An 11,931-nucleotide genomic window follows, 5' to 3' on the forward strand; every position below is an offset into this window, starting at 1 on the left:
GTACTTGGAATAAGTGCACTTGAAATCAATGAGTCCAACAAGTCTAGACACGCTATTACTCCACTGTGTGTATGTCAAGAACGGCACTGACTACAATCTGGATATCAGGTTGACTGAATATGTATGTGACCTAGAACTCGGGGATTGTCTCTTGACATTAATTCCAATGTACATGTTCTTATGACAGATGCATTTCAACTATTGTTTCGATCTCATTTGACCTATTCCCCCCCCCCTCTCTAGCAGCAAGGTCAAGTGAACATAAACCACATTTACAGACGTTCTTGCGATAGACTTGTAAAACTAGACTCATTTACAACATCCAAAAGAGCAGTCATTATCATTTTTTTTTTTAAAGAGACGTTTTCCATGTGGTTTTGTCAAATAAGGGACCATTATGCCAAACCCTCAAGCCGAGACTGGATAGAAAGTCTGTCAGTAGATTTTAGCCAGAGGACCTTTACAAGGGACTCAACTGATGGGTAAACTATAATTTCACCAACAAAATTCCAATAAGTCTCCCTCCATTTCCGTTAACTAATACTCCCCATGACAAAATCCAAAGAATTTGTTGCCAAACAACCCTAAAATGATGTACAGTGGACCATGTGTATGGTGCATCCCAAATGCTACCCTTCTCCCCTATGTAGTGCACTACTTAGTATTAGATTAGAATGGGCATCTTGGGGTGAGATGTAAAAAAAAAATTGCACTAATTGTTAATTTACTGTATTTTGCCCGTGAGATGTCAATGCTTGAAGTGGGTAATTGCTGGTTAATACATCCTATATTTATAAGCCGCTAAACCAATGTCAGATGTGGCTAACCAGATAAAGTAGACTAAAAAGTTGTTGGTGAATATGGTTGGTTCAACATAAGTAAATTCTTCCCAAAGAGAAAGTCTAACATCACATAACAATATCAACACTTATGGTGTCACCTGTACAAAAGGTTAACCACGCTGCAATCCTGTTAGTCGTCGCTGAATTGTTACGTTTCAACCCAATGGCAAGTCTGCATTAAAGAGAACAAGAAAAATCTAAGTATGAATATTTATTATATATTATCACATTTACAAGCACAACCATGTTCTGAATAAATACTTGAGCAGGGCTATCGGGTCAGGTCACATCTTTCATGAATTCAAACTGGACCGACTTCAAGGAAAGATTACCTGCAGACATCCTCAACTAGTTAAGTTCTTTCCTCATGGCTCCCAAACTACTACCACTTTGAACATCCCCTATGACACTACCCACATCCCCCTTGCCACTCTGAGCAGTGTTACTTGGGAATGGTGGGAGTGGAAAGGCCTTGGGGTCCCCTCATTCACCTTGGGGTGACCCGAACCCTCTGGGTGTTGGTTGATCCTTGTCCAGTGCACCGCCATCGTGGCCTGACGCTGCGGTATTGGATGTTGACTGCACACTGGGTCTGGAGCTTCCCCATGGTTGGATTCCACTGAAAGAGGCACTTCCTAGGATATCAGCAAATGGGATAGCCTTGAACCTCATGGTTTGGGGCTTGGCTGGTTGGGAGGCAGTGTCGTTCGAAGGTGAAATACTATTTTGGCTCTTCACCTTGACACGTTTGCCTTTTACAATGCTGCTGGTGGGTTTGCGATGCTCTGCAAGTTCAGTGGGGCTTAGGTCTGGTTGAACTTGGACTCTGGGAGGGCTTGGGTGGACACTGGGGGCATAGGTGGGCACAACTGGGGGTGTATGCTCTTTGCTGATGGGAGGCACTGTTTGTGCACCGAGATCAGCGACCTTGTCCTGGGTTGATCCTGCTTTGCTTCTAGGTTTTTGGAAGCCCATGAAAGCATAGCTATTCTGGCTTTTTGAGAGTTCACCAGATATGAACCTAAAGGGATTGCTTGTCATTTCATTTCTATCCGAGTCATGTGGGTGAGACTTGGGGTCTTCATAACCAGAATGATTCACAGTTTTGTGAAATGAGTCACTGCTTTGAGAAGCTTCTATACTGTGGAAATTTTGGCTCTGACTGGCTGTTGTCGAAGTAATGGAGGTGGGCTGGATTTCAGCAGGGGCAGATGCATTGCTGCCTGAGGGCCTAGTTTCACCTGGGAGCTTTATACCCAGAACACCTTCATTCTGTCTGAACCTGGAACCTTTGGGAATTCTGTAAATTACGGACTGAAACTTGTTGAATATAGCTTCAGGCTTGAAAGGGGCCGAGCTTGTTGGACCAGGTTTAGCCTCTCCTGCAGTCAAACTGTCATGGAAAACATTGTTGCCGGGCAGACTAAAGGTTGGCTGAACATGTTTTAGACTCTCACTCTGGGGAGATTGTAGTAGGGTTGGTTGGGATCCCTTGAAAACATGGCCGATTTTAGCCTTGTTATCCTCGCTAGGTGTATATCTAACAAACCAAGGCCTACCGGCTCTCGTGGTAGAGCCAGGCATGTCAGTGGTAGTAGTCTGCACTTCTGAAGACTGGACATTGGAGGCATGCAGGCTGTTAGAGACTAGGTCGTCTTCTATGGATATAAGTTGGACTTCTCGTGGACCTGATTTGAATGTCCTTGGGGCTAGAGTATCGCTTGGGGCAGAGGAAGTTGTAGTGGAAGCTACTCGAATTCTAGGGGCAAAGCTATACTTTCTGTATACAGCTGGATACCCACTGACAGAACTCATTCTCATGCCCCTAGGTATACCATGACTATTTCTCCAGCCAGTACCCTGACTCTTTGCAGTGTTTGTGTTGATTGAAGGTCTGATAGCAACAGAGGGTATGTCATCGTCACTCACGATGGGAGCCAATGTTTTCTCGGGATCTTGATATTGGAACCCTCCGAGTGTATTGACATTCATGGATCTTCCAGGTTTGTAACCACCTGTGGCTAACCCGTACTGAACACTGGATGAGCTTCTTAGCCCAGATTTCTTCCAAGGGACATAGCTACTCTTGGTTTTCAAAGACTGGTCAGGGGCAGTTTCTCTCTCTGCAGGCTCAGAGGGACTTTGGGTGGGTTGAGTTGCAGTGGGGGCTATTGTGTTCCAGAAAGAGCCAAATCTAATAAGAGGTTGAATTCTGCTGAAAGCACTTTTAGCCTGACTTTTAACCATTTCACCAGGGAAATAGCTACTAGGGCCATCTCCACTTCGAGCAAAGTTAGCACTGTGATGGAAGGGTTTGTTGATACTAGAAGCATGTTGGGCTTCACTGGTAGCATCTACTTTAGAAGAACCGGATTGGCTCAGAGTTGGTGGGTGCACTTGTCCATTGGCAGACTTAAAAGCTGTAGGGTACAACTGAGAGCCTATGTAGCCATACCCCCTTTGCACATGTGTGGATCTTCCAGATCCATGAACACTGGAGTTTCCTTCACTTTGGTTAGCAGAGGCAGCACCAAGTCTGCTAATGGTCTTCACTCCTTCACTAGGGCCCTTGCGAGTGGTTTCAGAGGTGCTGGAAGTGGGTTGGGATTCCCTGAAGCGGTAGGAAGACAGAAACTTTCTGTATTTGGATTTCTCATTCGTGCTCACAGGGTTTTCAGCCTGTTGGGCTGGGATGGGGGTGTGTTCAACAGCAGGAGAGCCAAATATGTCCCTGGCAGGTTGCGAACTACTGGTGGTAACATGGCTCCTTTGGATCATAGGGTTTGAGACTGAATGAAAGGTACCAGAGGCACCCCAGGTTCTGGGGACAATTGGGCTACCTAGGCCACTAGAAGGGTAGGTACGAAAATGGACAGTCTTACTGGGCACAGAGATGTTTGAAAATCTGTTAGATTGACTGTTGGGAGGCTGAGACTCCTCACCATCAGGGGAACCTTCTATCCCAGTTTGGACTCCCGGTCTCAGCCTAAGGACACTACTGGGGACCGGTTGGCTTGGGCTGAGACTATGGCTCTGGCTAAATGTGTACGGGTTGTAGAAAGTCCTCCATTTTCTTGGGCCCTGTGTACCGAGAGAACTTCTCTGTTCGTGTACTGCTCTCCTGCCTACAGGGAAATAAGAGTGCAATTCAGTATTATTCATAAATTTCATGTCTAAATACACTGAACAAAATTACAAGATGCAACATGTAAAGTGTTGTCCCCATGTCCTGAAATAACAGATCCCAGAAATGTCAAACACAGCTTCTCAAATTTGTTCACATTCCTGTAAATTAGCATTTCTCCTTTGCCAAGACAATCCATCCACCGGACAGGTGTGGCATATCAAGAAGCTGATTAAGCAGCATGATCATTATACAGGTGCACCTTGTGCTGGGGACAATAAGACATCTGTGGCATTGTGTTGGTGTGACAAAACTGCACATTTTAGAGTGGCCTTATGTTTTTAGGGAGCGTGCAATTGGCATGCTGACTGCAGGATTGTCCACCAAAACTGTTACCAGAGGAATGAATGTTAGTTTCTCTACCATAAGCCACCGCCGTAGTTTCAGAGAATTTGACAGTACGTTCAACCGGCATAACAACCACAGACCACGTGTAACCATGCCAGCCTAGGCCTCCACATCTGGCTTCTTCACCTGCGGGGGTCGTCGGAGACCAGCCACACGGACAGCTGATGAAACTGGGTTTGCACAACCAAAGAAATAAATAATCTCAGGGAAGCGCATCTGCATGCTCGTCATCACCAGCGTTTGGGCCTGACTGCAGTTTGGCGTCGTAACGTACTTCAGTGGCAAAATGCTCACCGTCGATGGCCACTGGAGAAGTGTGCTCTTCACGGATGAATGCCGGTTTCAACTGTACAGATAGCGTGTATGGGCAGATAGCGTGTATGACGTTGTGTGGGCGAGCAGTTTGTCAATGTGAACAGAGTGCCCCATGGTGGCAGTTGGGTTATGTATGGGCAGACATACACTACGTACACAATTGCATTTTAAAAATCGGTGGCAATTTGAATGCACAGAGATACCATGAGATCCTGAGGCCCATTGTCGTACCATTGATCCGCCACCATGTTTCAGCATGATAATGCACAGCCCCATGTCGCAAGGATCTGTACACAAAGTGTCCCAGTTCTTCCATGGCCTGCATACTCAGCCATGTCACCCATTGAGCATGTTTGGGATGCTGTAGTTCGACATGTACAAAAGCATGTTCCAGTTCCTGACAATATCCAGCAACATCGCACAGCCATTGTGGAATGTTGTCACACTCCTCTTCAATCAGCCTGATCAACTCTATGCGAAGGAGCTGTTGTGCTGCATGAGGCAAATGGTGGTCACACCAGATATTGACTGGTTTTCTGAGCCATGCCCCTACCTTTCTAAAGGTATCTATGGATTTCACATGACTGGGAATACAGACTAGGGCCTAGTGAATTTTACATTTGACAGACTCCCTTATATGAACTGTAACTCAGTAAAATTGTTGGTGAGTGAATTAAAACCTCACATCAATTGCGTCGCTGAATTAAATGGACATGTTGGTAGTGCTCAGAGTTTCCTAGTCAGATTATTTGGACAGAAAAAAAATGCTGAGCTCTAAATATAAAATGTTAAAAGTTTGCTTGTCCTTACATTTAATATGTATGGTGACTAATAAAGTAACACGGCAGCTATGGAAGTTCACTGAGCATGTTGTTTTCAAACAAACAGTCTAAATCATATCGCCTCAAGGAAAACAATTTCACGTCACAAGATATGAGGTCAAGCACACAGGTTATGTAAGGATAGATTCTGAGCAATACCCCTGGGCAGCTGGATGTTGTTAACCATTAACCCAACTCACGTATTGAAGTCTATGACAAACAAAAACTTTACGGACATAGGTATGACCCAAAAAAAACATTCACTTTCTGTGCAATAAGTTAAAAATAGAAATGGTATCATGTTTATTACTCTTACCCCTTGATAAACATGAACTGACATCCACAGTAGCTAATACCAGGCACAGGAACAGAAGTCTGTTGGACAAAAAAGAAGAAGTGATATTTACATTACTGAAAGACAAGTCAATTTCTCATTGTTATCACAGTACACAAAGTATTGGGCAATAGTCTGAAGCTACTTGATTAAGAACATACCTAGATTTAAGTCTTAGAGTCCTCGACATTATTGCTGGCCATTAACCAACATATGATACATGGCAGCACAATCAGATTGTAACTGACAAGGAGTCCAAGGTAAAAGCCTTATCAACCTCTTGTTCCTCTAGTTGTTAAATAGTGCGCTGTGCTCACAGATCCCCTTGATTAGCATATTAGATGTGCCTGTTGCTATCTCAACAGGTGCATCTAATTCAGGACCCGTTCAGAAGAGTGCAACATTACAGTATGTTTCAATAGGGATGTATTGTGTAGATTAAAACATATTCTTGTCTGTATAGAATAGGCCAGGGAATCACGTTAGCGCTGTTACATTTCAATTTGCGTCCTGAAATTTTCTGAACGTTTCACCTCACTGAACACACGCCCGGCCCATGTGAACACAGGTGCAACCATTTATGTTGATTGCATCCTCCAGATTTTTTTAGGAAAATGACACCTGGTCTCACTTGTTGGATAGGTCTATATGGCATGAGCTTACGCAGTCTTATATTCTAAATAATGGTAAACCAAGCAGAAGTTCAGAACAGTATTATTTATTAACTTATTCTTCAGCGAAAAAGCAAGCATCAGTTATTACTGCACGCCATTCATCCCGGCGAGATGAAAATTAACAAAACAATAACATGTTTTATTACAACAAAACAAAGGTGTAAAATATCACACACAATCAATAGAAGTTAATTAAATAAATACATTATATTCAAATAAAGTTTTCTCTTGAACTGAGCACCAACAATATTCAACACATTCTAATATTTGGAAATGGAAAGCCATAGGCTACATCAAAGCACAAAAAATACAATTTTAGATAAAACTATTTCATTCAGTAGCCCAATGGCTTCAAAGAATAGCCTATAGTTGTGTTATTTTAGGCCTTTACAATTATGTTACCATTATGTGTTTGGTCACCATCAATTATTACATGCATGTGTGAAGGGACACATAGGCCTAGTTAGCTATTATATGGAATACATATTACTGCTTGCTCCAACTGGACCCGCCAGTCTTCTACATTCCAAATTGGCTACTGTAGTGTAGGCTCGTGGACGGCAACGCCCCCTCTCTGATCAATCAGGTGCAACTGAGGTGCGTTCAGTTCGATCGAACGTTTGCTAAGTTACGGAACGGTTTGTACCGACTGACACGTTTCCCCAAAACGTTCTTGAACAGACTGTGATAGGCTGGCTCCCGTTTGGTGGGTGTGTCGAGGTGTGGCTTGAAGCAATGAGTGACGTATTTAAAAGGGCAGTGGGCACGCTGACAGCTTTCTCAAACTGGTCGTTCAGTACAGCACCGGATCCGTTCAACTGAAAGTGCCAGAACGTAAAAACGTACTGAATGCAGCCCTGATGACTTTCCAGTCAATGAAGTCCGCATCAAATGGTATAGCATGACATCATGAAGAGGTCTATTAGGTCCTCATCAGTCATACAATCTGTAGGGGAAAAATCAAATATGTATGAGAATACAATAAATGGCCTTCTTTAGGCAGGCTATGATAGCCTACTTTGGTCCGCAGGTAATTTGTTAATGAAAATGTCATCAAAGTAGGCTAAGAAAAGAAACTACCGGAATATGAAGTAATGTTTTGTGAAAACTAAAGAATATTGCAATAGAATAGGGCTACTTACGCGCTCTCCTTTGGGAATGATTCCCAGTGAATTTGCCCCAGACGCGCCTCAGCGAACGGTGGAACCTTCCACCTCTGGAACCCGAAGATGAGTCCCTTTCCTCGGCTGAGTTCTCATGAGTAGTCTCGTTGTCATCCTCCTTCCCCTCACTATCCTCCTCGTCGTCTGTCATGCTTTCATCGAGAACGCCAGATACCACCATGCGCTCTAGAACACTTTCGTCTACCCGAAGCGCTGCCCTCACTTTACCCGATACAGAGGTCGGGTATCGGCAGAGTGGGCAAACAATTGTCTTGTCCTGCGGCGAACATTCCTTGGATTCCACTTCACATACTGAGGATTGGGAAAGAGTCACCAGACAGCGCTCACAAAAACTGTGTTTACACTGTAACTCACGAGGACACCGACGGCCGGTGTTGTAGCTTCGGTAACAAATTCCGCACTCAAGTTCTGAACACATTTTTCGTTCAACGAGAATGAACTGTCTGAATGAATTGGCTATTAGGCTATATTTATATGTCTTAGTATGGGAGGGACTTTCACTTGACAGATTGCCAAAAAAATAGTAGTAACCTATGACTAATCTTTTGGAAATAGTGATGTCATCAAAGAGACGCGGCGTTCGCGTGCTAACCCTCCCACTCTCCACCCACACGTCCTTTTTACTGTATATGGAAGAGAGTTAGTCGGCCATTCTGCTACAGTTTGGCCAATGTCTCTGATATTCAACCACAGTTTCCAGGTATGAAGAAAGCCCACTATACAGATGAACTATCACCCACATTTCCCAGATATAACAGAACCATGAATGTAAGACAAAGTGCTTGCATCAAGAATGTTTCCTCTCCTTTGAAATAGTGATTTTAATATTATTATGTGTCAAACTGGCTCCTGTCTGTCTGTGTCTTTAAACAACAGAACTGCCTTATGGGGGGAGGAGAGAGGCAAAGATAGAGTAAGAATCTTTAAAAAATTCCAGATCCCTTAGTAAATTCCCTCTGTCTGTTTCTTGATGACAGCAGACTACTTTGTAACTGGATAGAACAGGAGTGAGCCATGACTGCAAGGAGCTTGAGCTGTCAACTTCCGATGCTGTCCCATAGCCTATCTGCTAATACCTGTCTAGCCCATAGATAAACCCATATCAGTCACTTAAGATGACCCATATGTCTCACTGTTGTCTACTCTAGTGACTCACACTGGCTCCGATACCCTTTGAATTCCATCTCATTTGATATGCCCTTGATTACTGTAAGCATAATAGAAACATTGATATCAAACAAGCTGATAGTTGCAAACGTGTTGTGCAACAATCTGTTATGAAAACACAGCAACATACTATTGTCTCTGTTGCCACTGCCTACCCACTCTACTCACTCTACTGGCTTTACCCTTCCCAGAAATCCCAGCACCTCCCTCTTACTGACACTCTCAGTGGTGTATCTGGTCGTAAACGTGACGTCAGCCTTTCCTCCCCACGCTAATCCTCCAGACAAAGCCCAGGACCTATCAGGTGACCCAGTAACTCTTTTCATGGTGATTTCCTCCTCCTACAGTCAAAGCCAAGAGTAACAGGATCTTAGGGAGGATAAGACATTTGAAAGAAATTAGGCAGTACTCTTTGATGTGTTATTGTGATCTGAGGAACCATTTTCCTCTGTGCCTGCCACCTGTAGATTGACTTACTGTAAAAAGGGATAGTCTATTTATGTAAAGAACAAAACCGTGTAGAACTTGTACTGAACATGCTTTTTAGTCCAGGGGTAGGCTTCATTTGGGTCTATTAAACCTGCCCATAACCTTTACAAACATAATACAATTTTATTTTTTTAATTACACATTCCTTTCACTTTCTCATTCCCAGCCCAGTCTATATAATGATGAATTGACAAACTATTTAACTTTTGTCATGTGATTGGGAAGTACCGAGATTCCGTTCTTCATTTGAAATAACACCCACATGGGGCTCTGAAGTTTAAACTCAGCTCAGATAAGGAGACGAGGAAAGCTGGGTGTGTGTTTTGAAAGTGAGTCATCCTCTCGTGGGTGAAAGAGTGTAACGTCCAATCTCACACATACATTATGGTGACTCGATGCGATAAGGTCCACTGACTGTCATACCTGACCAGACACGCCACTCTGGGTTTCTTCACGGTACCCAAACAAAAAAACGTATTGAATACGTTGCTTAGTTATGTATTAGAGCCATGTCATCATGGAATGCTCTGTCACCAGAGGTTACTCAGGCAAAAAGCAAGTTTAGCTTTGAAAAACAGATACAAAAAGACATATTGTATCACAATGCCTCTTCTCTCATCTAATGTAACGGCACTGTATATTAATATGTATATATGAATAGTGTGTAAATATTCATATATAATTGTGACATACGATACACACACACACCATACCACAGCATGAATGCACAGAAACACATGCACACATAATATTTGTGAATTAGGCAAAGAGTGATTTTTTTGTATCCTATTTTTGGCAACCTAACTGTATAGGGATCTTATTTGACTGCATACATGCATGATCAGAGACATGTTTCTCTGTAGATATACTATATATACAAAATAATGTAGACACCCCTTGAAATTAGTGGATTCAGCTATTTCAGCCACACCCCTTGCTGACAGGGGTTTAAAATTGAGCACACAGCCATGCCATCTCCATAGACAAACTTTGACAGTAGAATGGCCTTACTGAAGAGCTCAGTAACTTTCAACGCGGCACCGTCATAGGATGTCACCTTTCCAACAAGTCAGTTCATCAAATTTCTGCCCTGATAGAGCTGCCCCCGTCAACTGTAAGTGCTGTTATTGTGAAGTGGAAATGCCTAGGAGCAACAATGGCTCAGCCGCGAAGTGGTAGGCCACACAAGCTCACAGAATGGGACCGCCGAGTACTGAAGCGCGTAACACATAAAATTGTCTGTCCTTGGCTGCAACACTCACTACTGAGTTCCAAACTGCCTCTGGAAGCAATGTCAGCACAAGAACTGTTCGTCGGGAGCTTCATGAAATGCGTTTCCATGGCCGAGCAGCCGCACACAAGCCTAAGATCACCATGTGCAATGCCAAGCGTCGGCTGCAGTGGTGTAAAGCTCGCCGCCATTGGACTCTGGAGCAGTGGAAACGTGTTCTCTGGAGTGATGAATCATGCTTCACCATCTGACAGTCCGACGAACGAATCTGGGTTTGGCGGATGCCAGGAGAACGCTACCTGCCCGAATGCATAGTGCCAAACTGCCAACTGTAAAGTTTGGAGGAGACAAAGACAATGTACATACAAAACACTGTACTATGAGGACTGTGAGAAGTGTCAGGGTTATAGGAGGTGGCTTCTACCTCTATTCCATGTCCCTGGTTACCAGTTACCACCACAACCTAGAGATGACTTAATATCAGGGCAACCAGGAGATAACCCTGGCTGCAGTAGGAGAGAGGAGAGGATGTCAAGGCATGGGTAAAGCAAGAGAGGAGAGGAGATATGGAGTGAAAGAAAACAGAGAGAGGGAGAGCGAGCCAGTATAAATAAGAGGTAGAGAGGTAGATTAATGAAGTGTGTTGTTAATTTTTACTGTAAATGAGAACCATGATGTGTCCGGTGAGAATTTTGGTAGTGGAGAGGAACGTCAAAGCTCACCGTTATCTGAGGGGTGTGTGACAGCGAGTGTATGAGGCGGTAAGTGTTTGTTATCTTCCCACACACTACATGGTTATGAATTCTCGGTGACTTTAACTCCCATGGTGGTTTCATATCAACTGAACTACATACAGTAGATCAAGTATGGCAATATATTAATATACAGGCTATCATAGCAGTTGTGACATCATGCAGTATGTATTTTTGCCATTCTGTTGTAATGCTGCACTGTATACCATTTCTGACTGTGGATGTCAAGGAGTTGGAGAAAGTCATTCATTATTGTCAAGCAAATTACACAGGGTATATGTTGACCAAATTTGTCTGGAATGTGTATTGAGATTATTGAACCAAATACAAGTGTGACATGTACAGATAGACCAATCCCATGGAAACATGTTTCTTACAATCTCTGCTCCTGGGGCCCAATACAAAATAGACCACTATTGCTAGGCAACTGCCCTGTTGAGTACGGCTTGCCTTGCTCTATCCCATGTGAATGGAGAGGCTGCTGTTTATGAAAGTACAGTTTGATCTTTATGAGGTAAACACATGGACACCTAAGGGAATATCAGATGAGTACAGCACACCCCTTTTCCATCATGTACTGTATATTACAA

The 11,931-nt window shown here is 43.5% G+C and overlaps 1 protein-coding gene and 1 long non-coding RNA gene across 2 annotated transcripts; both read right to left on the reverse strand.

Moving 5' to 3' along the window:
- Positions 1-1,038: 1,038 nt before the first annotated feature.
- LOC139561417 (uncharacterized) lies at positions 1,039-6,155 on the reverse strand. Its single transcript, XR_011672130.1, has 3 exons — positions 6,006-6,155; positions 5,827-5,885; positions 1,039-3,967 (listed from the first exon to the last, which is right to left on the reverse strand). It is a non-coding gene; the product is annotated as an uncharacterized lncRNA (long non-coding RNA).
- Positions 6,156-6,546: 391 nt separating this feature from the next.
- Positions 6,547-8,154, reverse strand: LOC139561187 (RING finger protein 227-like). The gene is made up of 2 exons (XM_071378133.1): positions 7,661-8,154; positions 6,547-7,464 (listed from the first exon to the last, which is right to left on the reverse strand). Exons 1-2 carry the CDS (start codon positions 8,118-8,120, stop codon positions 7,406-7,408), a joined length of 519 nt encoding a protein of 172 aa, XP_071234234.1. The 5' UTR covers positions 8,121-8,154; the 3' UTR covers positions 6,547-7,405.
- Between the last annotated feature and the right edge of the window lie 3,777 nt (positions 8,155-11,931).

Source organism: Salvelinus alpinus, chromosome 31 (assembly GCF_045679555.1).
Source record: "Salvelinus alpinus chromosome 31, SLU_Salpinus.1, whole genome shotgun sequence".
Taxonomy (NCBI): domain Eukaryota; kingdom Metazoa; phylum Chordata; class Actinopteri; order Salmoniformes; family Salmonidae; genus Salvelinus; species Salvelinus alpinus.